The following is an 18,457-nucleotide window of genomic DNA, read 5'->3' on the forward strand; positions in this document are numbered from 1 at the left end:
AAGGGGAGAACTAATTGACTAATTAAGATCCTGTTAACAAAGTCGGGAAGCTCTCCGAACTATGAACGGAAATGCACACAAAATTATTGATCCAGGGAACAACGTTGACAACACTTGTCTCAGATTGAGGTTGTGCTCACACTTTCTTACAACACGATACTTCTAAGATTTTGTTTAACAATGCCAGGCAGCACAAACCCCTATATGGCATACAATACAAGGAGTTTATTGATAAAGACACTTAAGTTACAACACCTGCCTGTGTATGCGGCATATTATTTCCCTTGCATTCTCGAAACCATTTGCTCCGGCTTCTGTCCATCAAAAGTGAAGATTTTAAGCAACATTAAAGCAAAGGATTACGAACGATTTCAACTGAATGAAATTTTGTGTAAAAAGGCCAGGCGGCACTGACAACTAGAGGGAGATGCAAGGACTTTATTGATAAAGGAAACATAAAGTATGGATCACCTGCTTCAGCTTGAGGCTGTGCATTATCATTCCAAACGCAACCTTGAAACCATGTGCTCTGACTTCTGTAAATAGGAATGAAACAATGTACGCATAAATAAAGCAAAAGAAAAGGATATTAACTGAACTAAATAACGTGGCTCGGACTGATTAACATGCACTATGCAGTATTTCCATGCGCAAGGAGATGTATAGGATGAATATACTTATTCAAGGTTCTTCAACAACTCTGATTCTATGCACTTGTGATACTGGCGTTGTCTCCCCAACCAAACTATATTGGTGTACTATAATAATGCCCTTCTATATTTCAAGGTTTATAAAAGTGCCCTAACTGAAAGAAAGAGTAAGAAAGGAATAGAAAATAAGCTCTCCAAAACTGCATCTTCTAGAATCAATTAACGATGTCAATGGGATTTTGCCGGTCTTTTTTAATTTATGCTTTCAGTTTGAAGGGCTTCATAGTCAAGAAGAGTCGTAAATTAGACACATATGCTTTGTTTGCTAGAGGGTTGGATTAGAGTGAAGAACCCTCTAAATTCAAGGCATATTGACGGATGAGCATTAGACATGAAGGAACTTCTCTTTCTAATCCTACCATTTTGGGGAGGATTGGAATGGATAAGATTTCTTCTTGAGTAATCCATTTCCTAACTCCAAGTTGGTCACAATTTTTCATTTCCACCTTCAACATACCTTGACAATAGTATCTTATCCAGTCCAATCCAATGCTCAATACCAAACGAGGCCACAAAGCACAATTTGAAGATTTATAAAAAAACCACTGTCCGAGGCACTTAGGTACTATATTAACACTTAGGATGTAGACGATCGATTTGGTAAAGCTTTTCAACTATAAGTATTGTCCTAGAAGGGACATCAAGTGTCCACTCCAACAATCATGAAGTACAAAAGGTAGCACCTTCCATAGCATGAGCTAACTTGTAAACTCATCCAGATTATTGGAAATCAACTCCAGTTGTGGCCCAAATTGTCACCCAGATTCCAAACAGAGGATAGAACTGTAGGCCTAGACTCTCAGTGACTTGATCTAGAAATATACATGCCTTTGACAAGACAAATACGTACTACATTTTAAACAGGACCAGCCTTACTAGCAGGCCTTGAATTTTTCCAAATAGAATAAATGAAGGTCAGCATATCATCTAACCTAGGCTGTTGGTGTATCATTTCTAACTTTTAACTCACCTTATGGAAAAAAAGAAGAAGAAAAGAACAGTCAATCTGTCACATGAGCTGAATATTGTGCCAACTAAGATACGTCAAACTTGCACGCGTTAGTTTAATGTTGCTCTTTGTTAAATCTAAAGATTAGAGTTGATCATTTTCAATCATGAAGAACTATAAAAAGTTGAATATAAATTCTGCTGCTGAAATATCTTACTAATTCACTGCAGATTTTTAGATTAACTTTTCTGTTCAATTTCTATTTTTTACAAGTTACTATCAGAATAAGGCAGGAATAGCAACTGACCTGCTCAGAATGAGGTAAATATTTCCCATCAAATGTCAGGACTACCCGATCCTTGCCATCCACACCTTTAACTTTGTCGACTGAACAGTAGAAGTCTATAGCTGACATACTATCATAAAACGAGAATGTTTAAAGGTATTATAAATTTCTCTAGCCAGGTAAATTGAATAACACATAGTTGCATACAAATTTTACAACAGTTTTCTCAGCCACCAATCATACAACTATCACATAACAATCTCAGTGACAATCATCAACTACCAGTATGTCAAAATTCGTTGCAATTTCAGTAGCATTTTATTAAAATCAATACACAAAACACAAACTTACATTCCATCACCAAATTCCTCATTGACAATCTCCTTGATGCTTTCACCAAAATGCATAACTGCCTCATTCAACCTGCAGAATTGAAAATCAGCAAATGAAAGGAATACCAGCTAGAAGGATAAGTAACTTTGATGAAACAATCAGAGAAAGCTCGTTTGACTTCTTAACATCAAGATTTTCGTGAATCATGAAGGTAATAGATGTGACTATTGCAGCAAAAATATATTGCAACAATGGGGAATAAATTGGTTCGAACTCACCGTCTACGAGATTCAAACCTTACACCTTTCACTCACAAGTCAAGAGAAATACTACTAAACCATAATGCTAAGGGGCTAGAATCTAAACTCATGAGAAAAAAGTTAATTAAGGGGAAGAAATTGAGAAGACCTACCTGTAAATAGTGGGGTCCTGGATCAAATTAGGATCGTAGGACCTCAAGGGTGGAATCATCATCTCCTGAATGAGTTCTTGGGGCAGGTCGGGCAGGGCAGCCTGCAACTTAGGGGCAGTCTCAGGCTTGAGCTGAGCTTGGCGCCTGAGAAGCTGGGCAACATAAACGTTGGTGAGGCCCGTCTCCTTGGCAAGCTGGCTGTAGGACTTGCCGGACTTGTGCTTCGCGGCCTGAAGCTGGTGGGTTATGCTTGCTTTCTTCTCTGCCATTTGTTCAGTTTTGGGATTCTCTCTCAGTCCCTCTGTCGGTCTGTGTGTCAGTTTGTAGGCGCATACAAATCCAGTGAATGTTGGGTTTTGTTTGGATAAGTTTCGCTTTATTGGGATTTCTTTGAATAAGAAGAGGCTGCTAAAGGTTTGCTTCAATAATTAAAAGCGGAATTAGTGTTCAATTCAATTGAATTCCATTCGTCTCCACCCCACTTTGGAACATTTGACGGTCTATCAAGTTTGAAGTCTTGTCAGCATCTCCAACAAGAGCATGTTTTAAGAGGAGAGAGAGTGAATAGTTGGAGAGTTTTAATAATTCTTCAACAGTTTAGCAAATGTTAAAGAGCATTGCTACATATGGGTAACACAACCAAAACTCTATTTTAAAAAAATTCATCTCCAAAAGATGATGTACAAGGGTTTATATTATAACAAAATGAATAATCACTCTTTAAATTTAGAGAGCAACTATTTACTTGCTAAATATTGAAAAAACAATAAAACTCAAAGGTGGACCCTTGAGCAAGGAGAAAAGGAAGAGAGAGAAGGTTGTTTAAAAATAACTGGGTTGTGTTTGAGTTGTTAATAATAAAATATTCAAAGTTTGTTAAAATATAGTGTTTTTGGAGATAAAAGTTAAACTGAGTAGCTAAAATAGTTTTTGACCACTGTTTAGTTTAACAAAAATATAGAGTTTCTCTTGGAGATGCTTATTCTCTCTCCTCCTCTATTAGTTTATAGAGTGACTTTTCGCAATGTTAATTGAGGGATTCGTTTATAGAGTCTCTTGGAGCAAGGTTTTGTTCCTTTTTTTTGCTAAAATAGCTACCATAAGTTTTTTAGAGTGTCTTGGAGATGCTGTTGATAACTATTTGTTTTCAATTTTCGGTTTTTATATTTTTACATTTTTCTGTAATTGAGAGCTACTTTCTTTGGTTGTTCGTTAATTGTTTTAGTTTTCAGTTTTCATATGATAAAACATTGTTAAAGCACCTCCGAGAAAACTATTTTAGCTATACATTTTAAATTAACAATACTCAATATTTTATTAATTACCCAAATTTTGGAAAGAAAGATAAATTATTTATTTACGACTATTCTAGAGAGACCACATTTTGTGAACAACATTTAAACCATCTCTCTCATAGAGGTGGGCAAAAGTAAGTTCCACCTCTATGAGAGAGATGGTTTAGATGTCGCTTACAAAATGTGGTCTTTCTACTATTTTTTTAACATTTAGCTTTTGTTTAGTTTGTCTCTCATCCTCTATAAACTAAAAGCAACTATTCACTATGCTAAAATATAAACTCGTTTAAAGAGTCTCTTGAAGATGATTTTCATGGGTTTGACTCTTTAAACTAACTTTTTAGGAGGTTTACAAATCTCTTGAAGATGCTCGATTTGTTTGTCAAAAAAAATATTATTATGAATCAAAGAAACTCAGTTTGTAGTTTGAAGTTTGACCCAAACTATAAGGACTAACCCGATCCAATCCCCTTCAACCCATTAGTTAATGGCTTAAGATGTTATGGAGATTGAGGGCCAATTTGAGATTGTTGTGTTTAAAAAAAAAAAATTGTTTTTACTGTACTTTGAGAATAATCAGCTAAAAAATAAATCAATTGAGCATTTGATAAATCTTAATGTAAAAGTGATATAATTGCATATAGTGACAAAAATGGACATGATAGAGTGCGCGATGACGACAACAAACGTGGTGAGGGCAATAGTTGTGATGGTGGTGGTGCCAATAAAATGGTGTGGTGGTTGGGCTTAGAGGTAAAACATGATGGAGGGGCGGCGACAACGAGTCATGGCGACTGTGGTTGTGGTTGTGGTTGTGACGGCAACGTTGGTAGTGGCAGTTGTGTAAAAAAACAATAGCAAAGTGGGCCTCTGTCCAATCTAGTACACTTATATTGACAATAGGATGGAGCGTGGAAGCACATTGTTGTTTTAATCAAACAAAATCTATGTGATTTTCCATACTTTGTGTTGAAATTTTTTTTTTTATGTTAAAATATTTGTAAAATTAAATTAACAACATAAAATTTGAAAAAAGTAACAACAAAATTGAGGCTAAAATAGTTGTTTGATATTTAATATAGCTAAGGTGCTAACTTTAGCACTACATGGTTGGAGAAAAAAAAATTTGATGATCAAAAATTTGTTCAGTGGGCCTATTTTAACATTTGACTCCATAACATTAGAGATGCATGCCATATTGTAAATTATTTTTACGATGAAATATCAATTTTTATCTTGGTATTTAAGCAAGTTAGTCCACATGTGAAGGTTGAAGTCTAACGATCAAACGTGCTCCATATGACCCGATTCGTATTGTCCACGTAGGTTTGAGAATTTGCCACATGTCAACAAGTCTCTTGAGAGTAAATCTCACATTACAAAATATTGTTCAGTAATTTTATAGTAAAACCTAACTTTCTTCATTTATAATGGTTGATGTGTCTCTTCAAGTAATTAATACCCATTCTATTAAAACTAGCCATTCATGAAGAATTGTAAATTTGTTGAATAACATAATGCATGTCCCTTAAGACAAAAAGGATTGGATGGCTGGTTGAAATGCAATTTTTGATGGGGCCTGGGAGGAGCACGATTGTGTAGGGGGAATAAGTGTAGTAATAAATGAAACGGAAACGTTTGTGGCTGCGAAGACATCGAAGATGGTTGGATTTCATCGCCACTGCAGGTTAAGATGGAAGTAGCGAGAATAACAGTGATATTTGCACGGGAAGTGTCTACAAGGTCGGTGGAATTTAGAGGTGATGCCCAACGCCCAACTGGTCCTTGCTGTGTTAAATTTGGAGGCAGTGGAGTGAATGATACTTCTCCGTTGGGGCATGTGGTAAATGATGCTTGGTATTTTTTGCATACAATTCCTCATATAAAGCTCACTTGCACTAAATGGGAGGCATATGCAAATAAGGTGGCTCACAGATTAGCAAGATTGTGATTGTATTTGGAGCAACAATTAGTTTGGCTTGAGAAATCACCTGATGTAATCACTGATCTCTGTTAAGATTGCAGAAACCTTGAAGAAGAAAAAAAACCTTGAAGAAGAAAGATTTAGAATGCAGAAAGAAGGAAGAAGAAAGAGAGAGAATCGAGCTGAGAGAGAGAGAAAAACTATTCGTTGTATTTCATGAATGTTGAGCAACAGTTTACAACAATATGTTATATTTGGTTACAAAGCTTTCTCACTAAGCTAGAGACTAACTACCTTATAACAACCTATGTAATCTCTTGACAAGTGCACTCATTTTTTGCCATAGATTCATCTTTCACTTGGATACTGGTTTTCTTCACTTCACTACTCTTACATCCCCCCTCAATCTCATGCTTGAATGAGCTGAGCATAAGATTGCCACAATGCAACTAAAACAATGGTGCAGACAGTCATTTGGTCAATACATCAGCAGATTGATCAGATGAAGAGACATGTTGAATGTGAAGATCACCTCTTATTACTCTTTCTTTTACAAAATGGTAATCGATTTCAATATGCTTGGACTTAACATGGAACACTGGATTTGTAGATAGAGCTATGGCTGAGACATTGTCACAATGAATCATGGGAGGCAATGATAATAGAATGTGAAGATCACAGAACAATTGCCTTATCCAAGCAAGCTCAGCTACAGTGATGGAAAAGGCTCTATACTCAACTTCGGTTGAAGACCTGGAAACAGTATGTTGCTTTTTTGAAGCCCACGAAATTGGGTTTGAACCAACAAAGACAATGAAACCAGATGTATACCTTCTATCATTAGGATCTCCAGCCTAATCGGCATCACTATATGATTGTAGATAGATAGGTCTTGGTTGAAATCAAATTCCATACTCCGAGGAACCTTTGAGATACCTAATTACACTTCTTCTTGGAGTAACCCATGCAAGAATGCAATTTTAACATCCAATTGTCTAACCATTTAAACTGAGCTGCCAATGCTAGAATCAATCAAATTATTGTTGGTTTAACCACGAGACTAAATGTTTCACCATAATTTATGCCTTCTTCTTGACTATAACCCTTTGCAACAAGCCTTGCTTTGTATCTAGATATTGAACCATTTGCATTCCTTTTGATTCTATACACCCACTTGCATCCAACAAGATTTTTATGTGGAGGGAGAGGAACAAGGGACCATGTATTTTGAGAATGTAGAGCAGCAATTTCCTCTTACATTGCAGACTGCCACTCTTGTACTTTTGCAGCTACTTTGAATGTTCTTGGTTCTGTTGGTGTTGAAGTTGTAGCTACTAAAGTAGAATAAGCCTTTTTCTTGACAATTCCACTTTTTGACCTTGTCTGCATTTGATGCAGATTCATATGGATAGGAAAATCAACAATTAATTGCTTTTGTTGGAAATCAGGATTAACAGGGATATGGAACTGTGTAAATTCATGCTGGTAAGGTTCTGTGGGTGTAGATTGTAAGTGTGTATTTGAACCATGTAATAAGGGTGTTTGAATATAATCTGAGGCATTACATGATTGTGTTTCCAAGAACTCTGATGTTGTACATGCAGTCAAAGATTATGTGGCACTAGATGATGATGGACTCAAGGACTTTGGGGCTCGAGATGAAGATGAATACATATGAGATGATGGTAATATGGCTTGATTATGCAAGAAAACTGATGGCATTGATGATGCAGATAAAGATAGTGATGATTTGTGTATTGGTTGTATGATCTGAGATATAGTGGATTATGTGTTTGAACATGGAAACTGTGTTTCATAAAAAAGAACATGTCTAGAAATATAAACCTTGTTTGTGCTCCTATATGGGCATATAAAACCTTTGGGGCTCGTTTGTTTGGCATCACTAAGTCTCCTTGGATTGGACTGGATTAATCTCTAGTGTAATCCCATGTTTGTTTTACACGGGAACTAAGTTTAATGGGACTAGGGTGGACTCGCTTCGACTAACACCCGGATTGGGTGGTCTTAGCGAGGGCCCCCGAAAACATCAGGATTGCTAAGACTTCGCTTGTCTGTTTCCACAGCTGCCCACAAGATGAAGAAGGTAGGGGTTCAAATCGCCAGGCTTCAGCTCCAAGAAGAGTGGGTCAGCCGGGTCTGGGTCCTGGGAAGCCTAAAGGGGCTATGACGGTGGGTGAGCTGATGAGGATTCAAATGGGAATTTCAGAGGTCAGCTCAATTTCTTCACTTTTTTTCTCGTTTGTGTTTTTCGTTGATCTGAATTTGAAAGGTTATTTTTGTTTTGATTTCTTTGTGATGTTTGATTTCTTAAATGTTTAGTTGCTGGGTTAGTGGATTGGATTGCCATCTTAATTTGTGTAATTTCGATTTTGCTTGATTTGAAATTTACAACTCTAATTGTGGTTGGGTTTTCGTGATATCTTCCGTTCCGTGTTTTCATGTTCAATTTCAGTGAATTTCCTTCAAATTTGGGGGAATGTCAGCGAGGTGTTTGATGATGATGATTTCGTTATTGTTGGTGATGTGGACATTGGGGAAGGTAAGCAAAGCGAGAATGATGAACCGGGCAGTGGCGAATTGAGGAAGAAGAAGAGGAAGAAAGAAAAAGTTGCTGGCGAGTTGAAGGGTGAGAAAAGGTTGAAGAAATCAACTAAGGCGAAAGATGATGCTGAGTTAAATGGGGAAAAGGTTATTGGTGAGAAGAAGTTGAAAAGGTCGTCGAAGGCAGGAGAAGAAGATGGTGCCACTGTTAATCATAAGAAAGATGGGTTGTCCTTGAAAGAGAAGCAAAAAGATGGTACAAGGAAGAAAGCAGATGATTCGTCGGCTCGAGGATGAGAGTCTATTGGAAAGAAAGAGAAGAGAAAGAGTAAAGAGTCTGTTGGAAAGAAGGAGAAAAGGAGGAGTGAAGATGAAATGTTGAAGAGCACAGAAGCAAACCTGAAGAAGGCCAAGAGAAGTAAGAAAGCAGCAGAGTGATTCGGGATAACAGGCTCCAAGCGAATGACTGGCTTTGTGGTGGGATTCAATAGATCCGGGCAAGTATGGCTATCAATATTGAGTCGTCTGGAGAATTTTGATTGTAGTGTATTTTATTCTGGTGTTGAAATGATGATCTTATTTGTTAGTTTATGAGTTGACATTGCCTATTTACTTAGTTATAACTTATGGAGATCATACAAAATGTTTACTTTTCCATCGTGGTTTTTCTGCAGTCGCTTAACTTTGAATTTGAACTGAGATTGCGTCTCTATGAGTCTATGACTTAAAGTTGCATCCCCATCTCCAATTATAAATGAACCTAGCATTTCTTTGCATCAACTTAAACTGAGATTGTGTCTCTATGAGTCTATGACTTAAACTGAGATTGTGTCACTATTGTTTCTTCATATGATTGACACCTCCTAATTTCTAATATTTGTCATAAAGTGAATTTGATGTAAATTTTATCTGCTAGTTCTCAGAGCTTTTACTGGAGTGGATTTGAGATATATATGAATTTCATCTAATATTTGTTCTGCCATTGTTGAATTTCATCTAATAATTTTTATGTATGTAGTCTATGATTGTATGTGTCTGTATGTATGTATGTATGTACTCTGTGTGTGTGGGTGTGTCCTTCCATATGGGTATGTTGATTTTGGGTGTGTCCTTCCACCTGGTTCCATAATATTGTTGGTAGTGCCAAATTGCCAACGTATATCTTCTTAATTATATTTTTTGTGAGTTTTATATGTGAGGATGATTTAACATGCAGGCTCATACGTCTAAAGGTGCAGTGGATGGTGAAGGGCCAGCCTGGGCTCTCTTAAGAGATAATTACATTCTCACAAATCCCAAATTGAAAGACTGGGATAAGATGCCGGTAAGGATCTTTAATCACATCTTGTTAAGTGTTTCACCTGTCAAAGACACTCGCGTGCTCTCACTTAAACACGTGCGCGCATACACAATGCACTTCTAGCTGCTATTATGTATTATGGTGACACATTGCTGTAATTTGCATACAGGACACCGTTGTGGAAGATGACATTGGAAGGGTGGCTGGAGATAGTTACGATGACGATTGATGTTGTGGAACTGCACAAACGACTATGTGCTGATTGTTTCCTAAGCATACTTTTTGTAAACATGACGTGTTATCCTTGTTGCTACTGCACAAGAGGAATTTTGTTTTCGATTTTCATTAATGTTATAAATGAGTGCTCTATGATACGATTAGCGAAAATATCCTGTTTTTCTTGCTTATTATGTGCAAAATTTTCATTTACCTTCATAAGATTTTGGAGAAGCAACTCGCAGAAACAACGAATTTATACCTGCAGTTTGCGAGCGAAGCGGAATGTGTATTCGCGTAGATTACAATAATGTACAACAAAACACCAAATTTCTTTTTTTTTTTTTTTTGGAAAGAAACACCGGATTTCTTAGCATTCAAAAGGCGTAACCTGTAATCCGAAGGAAACTACATTTTATCCTACAACTGAAAGGACGGTGCAAAATTTATTGACGTTAAGGAACTGAGACAAAATTTATTTTTCCATATATTCATTTTGATATTTTTAAAAAATAAATTAAAATATAATAATAATAATAATTTATTGTTAGTCCAACTTCTTAGTCCGACACTGCACCAAACGCTTCACTAAGCTAGTCCAGCTTAGTCTAGTCTAAGCCAGTCCAGCTTAGTCCCTGAAGCTAGTCTAGTCCAAGACAGTTCGGTGCAACAAACGCACCCTTGTAGTTTTCTGCATATCCCAAGGAAATACAAGTTGTTGTTTTTTGCTGTAGTTTTGAACTGGTATATGGCTTTAGTAAAGGATAGCATGCACATCCAAATACTTTGAGGTGTGTAATAACTAGAGTTTGACCAATTAACAATTTGTAAGAGGATTGCATTTGTAAGGTAACACAGTGCATTATGTTTATCAAATATATGGCTGTAGAACAAGCAAAAAAACCAAAATTTGGATGGAAGTTTAGCTGTTTGTAATAATGTGATGGCAGTTTCCAGAATATATCTGTTTTTCCTTTCTGCCAATCTATTTTGCTCTAGGGTGTATGGGCAAGATTTTTGATACAAAATTCCTTTTGATGCTAGAAAATTTTGAAATTGGTGACTTGTATATTAACCACCACCATCACTTTGAAGTATCTTAATATGTGCAGAGAATTAGGTACTTAAGAACGTATGAAACTTAATATATATTGGAAATACTTCTGCTTTATTTTTCATTGGAAAAATCCATGTATATCTAGTACATTCATCAATAAAACTAACATAGTACCTAGACCATTCAAAAGACAACACAGCGGCAGGTCCCCATACATCACTATGAATTACCTCTAATGGGTTTACAGACTTATTTGCAGGAAAAGAGAAAGACAGTTTTGAAAATTTGCCTTCCAAACATGGTGTGCAAATAGTTTGACAAGTATCTGTGTATGTAGAAGCCTTAGTGTGCTGCAACATTGCAGAAGTGATTGCATTTGATGGATGCCCTAATCATTGATGTCATAAGCCTGTGTGAACTGGTTTGGCTAGATAACATGTATGTATTTTGGAAGATGCATGTAGTGTCTTATGTGGAGAATAAAACGGAATAGGATAATATCCAACTTTACACAGTCCCTTGAGGAAAACTGTGATTTTGTCCTGAACCCAAAAGGAAATATCATCACATATGAATCTACATTTGTTATCCTTGCAGAGTTGATATATGGATAATAGATGTTGTGATAGTTTAGGAACATGCAGTATATTTTTCAATGTAAAAGTATGACTAGGAGCTTGCAGTTTAGATGTACCAATACTGAAAATTGTCAAACTTGCACCACTTGCAGTGGTTATTGTATCAGTGCCTTGATATGTAGTAGCCAAGTCTAGATTTGCAAGCTCTGAGGTCATGTGAGATGTAGCACCAGTATCCGCAACCAGAACTATTCAGGTGGTGCAGAAGGATTGTGACTTGCTTGGATTGCAGTAAGATTGACTGAGGGTGGTCTCTCTTGATATGCAAAGTTATTTATGTGATAACACTGAGTGGCTGAGTGCCCATACTTCCAACAAATTTGACACTAAATTACTGCACCATGTCTAGTAATTGGTATATTGTGCCTTTGAAAACAATTTGCAACACCATGCCCCTTTTTGTTGTAGATTTGACAAGTAGGAATCTCATTTGGATGATTAGGGCAAGTATATGTTGAATTATTTTTGGAGCTCCAAGAATTCCAGAACCAGAATTGTATGCTGGAGAGTGAAATCTTGGACCATTGTTGGATTGAAACCTGCCTCTTCCTTTTCCTCTATAGTTTGACCCTTTGTATCCACCAAAAGAAAGTGAATTGCCATTGAAATTTCCAGAGCCATATTGTGAGGATAACCCATGTCCAAAGTTGTATTCATTAGAATGAGACCTTCCATTGAGATTGTACCCCTGGCTTGAGGATCCTATGTCAAAGCCCTGAGACTGAGATGGACTATGATCAAGACTAAGAGCTTTTCCTTTTTCTAATTGAGTGTTTGCAACCATTGCAAATCCAAAAGGCACAGAGGACTCGCAAGACTGTCCAATTATGGCTTCTTTAGCAAGAAGCTGTGATTAAAATTCTTTCAAGGAGATCCCTGTTTCTCTTCCTCGAATAACACACCGAAATGTATTGTAATCCGCAGATAACCCTTTTAGAGCAATAATGATTATATCATCATTGTCGAATAGAGCACCAGTTGTAGCAAGATGGTCTCTTGCATTTTTGATTTTCTGTAGATAGACATATATTGAATCAGATCCTTTTTTAATGTTCTGAAGCTCTGTCTTCATCTGAAAGATTGTTGCCTTTGTAACTGTAGAGATTCGTTCTTTGAGACTTGTCCACGTTGCATGAGAACTAGTACTTCCAAGAATGTAAGAAATCGCAGTAGATGACAATGTGGCTATGAGAAGCTGCATAAGAGCACGATCGTGCATGTTCCAAACTTGATAGACATCTGCTTCAATTCCTTCAAGATTTGCCTCATCAAGAAAACTTGGGGGACATTCCTTGGACCCATTAATAAAACCAAGAATGCCATGACTTTCGAGCAAAAGACTGATCTGAAAACTCCATACAAGGTAGTTTGAATCATCCAATTTCACTGTAACAGAAGATGACATGGTAGAGATGAGACTTGTAATGGGTGATTGCACAATTTCCAATTGAGCCGCAGTAACCATTGTTGTAACAGTAAGAAATTTCTTCACTTCAGACTTTTATCGAACAGTTAATGTGCAACTATTTGTGAGTCGAATATCTTGAGAACTAGGATGTTGATGAACCCAGAAATCACACAGAATTAGCAAATCAGAGGGTTGAGAGAAGAAAATATATGTATCAAATCGTATGCGGAAGCTTTGGATCCACCTATGGCTCTAATACCATGTTAAGATTGCAAAAACCTTGAAGAAGAAAGATTCAGAATGCAAAAAGAAGGACGAAGAAAGAGAGAGACTCGAGTTGAGAGAGAGAGAGAAAAACTATTCGTTGTATTTCATGAATGTTAAGCAACATTTTACAACAATCTGTTATATTTGGTTACAAAGCTTTCTCACTAAGCTAGAGACTAACAACCTTATAACAACCTATGTAATCTCTTGACAAGTGTCATTCATTTTTGCCATAGATTCATCTTTCACTTGGATACTGGTTTTCTTCACTTCACTACTCTTACAATCTCATGGTTAGGGACAATACTTCTTTGTAATTTTTTGGTGCATGACGCTTTTTTTCCCTTCGACTGGGTTGAAATCCCAAATAAGGTTTTTATCGAAGCTAATCTAATTGCACCCTATCCTCCAATTTGTACGTATTCGTTTAATGTACCAATTAATATCGTATTTGTTCTAAAAAGACAAGGGATCATCATATTTGTGAGAAATGTGAACTACTTGCGAAGTTCACTTCATATTGAATTTCAACTCAAATCGTCTAAATTTCAAGTTTTATTTCTGAAATATTAGTCAAATAAAAAATGATTGAGAAATCTAATTATGCTCAAAGAAATTGACGAACATAGTGTTCTAAAATACATTGAAATTTCATCATGCGAATCAAATGGATAAACTGAAAACTTCAAAAATAAGACGATAAGAATATAAAATAAGTCCGGCAACTAGTCTCAATTTCTTGTAACAAGTGAGAATCTCTCTCCTTAAAGATCCTATAATATATTGACCGCTAAATTACATCAGATGCAAAATCATAGACCATTATTCAACTACCAATATGCACCATAACTTGCGCCACAATTCTGTAAATATAATCCAATCGGCGGCTTCCTTAATCATATTTAAAACAAAGAAGTACCTGCTACTTGAGTTCAAATTTATTTATTCAAAAATTGAATCGTTGGTTCAAGTTCCTTTGTTCAAATTGAACCGTTGGTTAAAGTATATGCATTATATGTCATAATATAAGTAGAGAAAAATATATTTTAAAGTATAACATATGAACCACGTCATTCATAATGTATTCCATTTCCACTTGGAATTTCTTCTCCTTTATGTTTATAAAATTATTCCAACACCACCTCCTTCCCTGTCCCCAACTCCCCCGATGCGGCCCCTTCTCCCAACTTCATACCATTGCCCCCTCCTGTCTTCCTCTGTACCATTCATTATTAAAAAACCAACAACTGCATATTCTCAGGCTCACAAAACTGTTCAACTTTCAGTTGTTAATTAACTGGAAGCCATCAGAGCTGTTATATATTGAATAGTTTAGAGGGGTTTAATAGCTGATTTCAATTATTCAAATTTGAATTTGAATTTTTCTAATTTAAATGGTTGACTAGACTTTTTTTTTTTTGAATGTGTAAAATTCACAATTTAATTCATATATAAGGTATACAGAGTGAAACTGTTTGGGACATTGACACAAAATTAACATATTTACTGATGATAAACTCTTTAACTTGAAGTAATTATAAATTAATGGGTTAAAATTTACATAGCATCCATGCACCTCGAAAAACATCGCATAATACAACTTATTTGATGGTCTAATGTTGTTAGCATGTTAATCCACATTCTAAAGCTTAAACTTTAAAAACTTAGTTGAACATTAGCAAAATTCATCAAACTTTTTATGAGCAGACGTATCTAAATATTTGTATTATTTTTTCCCACAAAATTAATCGCTTACTAAACGTTCAGACATATCACTGATTGAATTCATTCACAAGAGGGAACACAACACACACACACGCGCGCGCACACACACACAATAGATACAGGATCACAGTTTAGCAATCATTCTATAATATATTTGTGGTAGATCCGCCGCAAGGTGGTTCAATTGTTGGCCACGAATTTCAAACTTGTATTCTATACGGCGTATCTTGGGTTTGATTTCTGGCGCTGGTGAATCACACGATGGTAGCTAGAGAAAAGTTGAAATCCTTTCGTGAGTCTTTCCGACCCTTGAAAAGGTGGACTGCATAGGCAAAGTCACCAATTGGTCTCATTAATATATATATTGGAAACTATAACGAAATGTTTATGGTACTATTCACTTGGACGAAAAACCATACTTTTACACTAAAAAGACAATCATGGTACTATTCACTTTAACCTTTATTTTGTGATACTCCAACTACTGTGGTGAATATATATGCTTGCACTGCAGATGAAGAATGCATTATTTGTTACATTATTAGAAACTAATATTTTCCTACACACTTTATGTTTATGAACATATTTTTTTAGAAAATGGGAAGGAGAGAGGGGGAGAGAGAGAACGTGTGTTGGGGGGGGGGGGAGTGGGAGGTTTTGTTTTTATTTTTATTTTTTTTTTAAATTGTAGGTGAGGTTTTAATAAAAAACAGTAAAATTTGGACCTATGCAATTACTTTATTACCCATCAGTTTTTTTGTGTGATAGAAACTAAGTTGTCTTTTTATCCTCTTTTGATTGACAAATAAGGTGTTTCATTAATTAGTAAAGATATCAATTAATTGTATATTTTTTAAGTCTATAATTGAATGATTATAGCTAAACGTATATATTATGCAAATCATTTTGTCATGCAGTGAATCAGCAAAACTTTGGTTAGGCTGGCCACTTGACAAAGTAATACTATCAAACAGCGTGATATTTACGTTCAATCTATTAACTAATAATTTTCAACGCCACATTCTTTGATTAAAACTTGATGTTTCTTCCTTATCTAATTTTTAATTTTTATTAATTTCCCTCTGCCGATTGGTCCTTCGGGATTGGAATCTCAAGTGTGGTATACGTGGGCAGGGAACCTGCTGCACGTATACTACGTATTATTGACTACTGAGGATTTTTTTATGTTTAGCTTAAGGATGAGTGAGATGGTTAAGGGCTGGTTTGGTATTGCTGTGCTTTGAAAAAAAGCTGCTGTGAGAATAAGCGGCTGTGCTGTGAGAATAAGCGGCTGTGAAATAAAGCCAGTAGAGTGTTTGGTAAACTTTTTTATGAAAGTGCTTTTGGAAAAAAAAGCAGGATGATAGTGTGTCTTTTCATTAAAGAAGCACTGTAGCTCCGTGTGCTTTGAAAAAACTGGCTTTTTTTCAAAGCAGCAAATAGCAGCTTCAGCTTTTCCTTTGATTTTCAGCTTATTCTCACAGCAGCTTCCAAAATAAGCCTTTTTTTTTCAGTTTACCAAACACAAAAATGACCCTCAACTTTTTTTCACAGTGGCTTTTTTTAAAATCACCTCAATCCCAAACGGGGCCTAAGAAAGGGTATAAGAGGCTTTTTAACATGTACGACAATTGACAGGGAGTCCCTACTATTCATTTAACAATATAAATAATAACAAGTGCTAAATGATAACAAAAGAAAAAAGGTGGTAAATGACTCTAGTGGATTTTCTCTTCAACGCTACTACATTTCGAAAATAAACTTTTCTTTTTTTCCTTAAAGTATCTTAGAGTAATAATGTAACATTGCAGTAACGGAAAAAAACAAAAAAGCATAAAAACAAAGAGTAGTAATAGGCACACTTCGGTCACAGATTAATCTTCTTCTCATATAGTCTTGATATGAATAAGACGGTTGCGTACTTTTATTTTTTACGTTAAACTGGACGCCAAAGAAAAGCCCATGGCCCCCATTAAAGTTATTTATGGATAGTTTGTATATAAAGTCCCTATTAAAGCTTTGTAAATGCCTGTATCATGTATGTGTTCCTTTTTTTCAACAAAACCCCCCAAAACAACAGACTAACCTTTCATATATTTTAGAGAAGGCGGCAAGTCGCATAACGTTTTACAAAACAAGTCTTGAAAAAGAAAAACGAAAAATAGAGTTTTACTAGTTATCTTATATATAAAGCCAACACAAAAGGTGAATAGTGATTTTTGTGTCACCAAGCTTCAACAAAAAAATTTGGATAAAAATGTCCCCAAGACAAAAAATTTCAAAGGCATTCCAAAATAATGCATCAAATAAGGCATGGGCATTTTCATCATTTTAATGGTGTTTTTTTAATAATTATTTTTTTGTGATTTTTTTATAATTATTTTAATTAGTATCTCATAATAGGCTAGTAATAATATGATTCAATTATTCTATTTTTAAACACGTTCAAAACATCTTAAGAGGCATGTAATGGCGGTTATAAAAAAAGGTCTTTACATGCACATAATAATGTGATTAAATTAGTTGTCAAATGATGTTTTTTTAACAAACGATATTATCTACACTAAGGGAGAGGGGGTGGGCTTAGCCTCACAATGAGCTAGCAATAATGTAATTCAATCAGTTGTTTATTAAATATTATTTTCTCTATTTTTAAACACGTTCAAAACATCTTAAGATGTGTGTAATGCCGGTTATAAAAAAGATCTTTCGCACGCAGATAATAATGTGATTAAATTAGTTGCCAAATAATTATTTTTTTTAACAAATGATATTATCTACACTAAGGAGGAGGGGGTAGGCTTAGCGTCACAATGAGCAAGCAATAATGTGATTCAATCAATTGCTTATTAAATATTATTTTCTCTATTCTTAAAGTAAATTCTATAGAGATAGATTTTATTATGTGAATTCAGCTGCTTTAATTAGTTTATGAGGGGTTTCTTCTAGCATGATCTAAGATTATTCATTTACTTCAAATATTTAACTTTCGTATTTTGTCAATTTCCACATATAAATACATTTAAAATGTGTAACTCGCATGTAATACGCCGTGATTCAAAAAATGCTTTCTGCATGTGCGTGAGCGTGTGCATGAAGGCTAGTATAATATAAAGAGGAAATTATAGAAATGGTCCCTCAACTTACACCTATGGTCATTTTCGTCAATTTCATTACAACTTCCATCAAAATGAGGCACATGCTATGCACGTAAGGCTGAATAAATGAGCAAATATGGAAAACCAAATAAGAAAAATTATAGCAATGGTCCCTCAACTTTAACGCAATTGAAGCAATGGTCCCTCAACTTTTACCTAATAGTTAGGGGTGGGCACGGTTTGGTTTGGTGCGGTTTTGAGTGAAACCGAAACCGAA

The 18,457-nt window shown here is 35.6% G+C and overlaps 2 protein-coding genes across 3 annotated transcripts; one reads left to right on the forward strand and one right to left on the reverse strand.

Annotated features, from left to right (window-relative positions):
* Nucleotides 1-60: 60 nt before the first annotated feature.
* Nucleotides 61-3,190, reverse strand: LOC126597110 (cyanate hydratase). Of its 2 annotated transcripts, none has more exons than XM_050263881.1 (5): nucleotides 2,691-3,190; nucleotides 2,297-2,368; nucleotides 1,967-2,075; nucleotides 472-536; nucleotides 61-311 (listed from the first exon to the last, which is right to left on the reverse strand). In XM_050263881.1, exons 1-4 carry the CDS (start codon nucleotides 2,957-2,959, stop codon nucleotides 498-500), a joined length of 489 nt encoding a protein of 162 aa, XP_050119838.1. In that variant the 5' UTR covers nucleotides 2,960-3,190; the 3' UTR covers nucleotides 61-311; nucleotides 472-497. The 2 variants fall into 2 exon arrangements, with proteins under 2 accessions (XP_050119838.1, XP_050119837.1); XM_050263880.1 differs by having other exon boundaries at nucleotides 61-314; nucleotides 2,691-3,188.
* A 4,735-nt stretch (nucleotides 3,191-7,925) lies between these two features.
* LOC126595335 (uncharacterized) lies at nucleotides 7,926-10,298 on the forward strand. Its single transcript, XM_050261664.1, has 3 exons — nucleotides 7,926-8,138; nucleotides 9,688-9,795; nucleotides 9,957-10,298. Exons 1-3 carry the CDS (start codon nucleotides 8,094-8,096, stop codon nucleotides 10,296-10,298), a joined length of 495 nt encoding a protein of 164 aa, XP_050117621.1. The 5' UTR covers nucleotides 7,926-8,093.
* The last annotated feature ends 8,159 nt before the right edge of the window (nucleotides 10,299-18,457 follow it).

This window comes from Malus sylvestris, chromosome 13 (assembly GCF_916048215.2).
Source record: "Malus sylvestris chromosome 13, drMalSylv7.2, whole genome shotgun sequence".
NCBI classification, from domain to species: domain Eukaryota; kingdom Viridiplantae; phylum Streptophyta; class Magnoliopsida; order Rosales; family Rosaceae; genus Malus; species Malus sylvestris.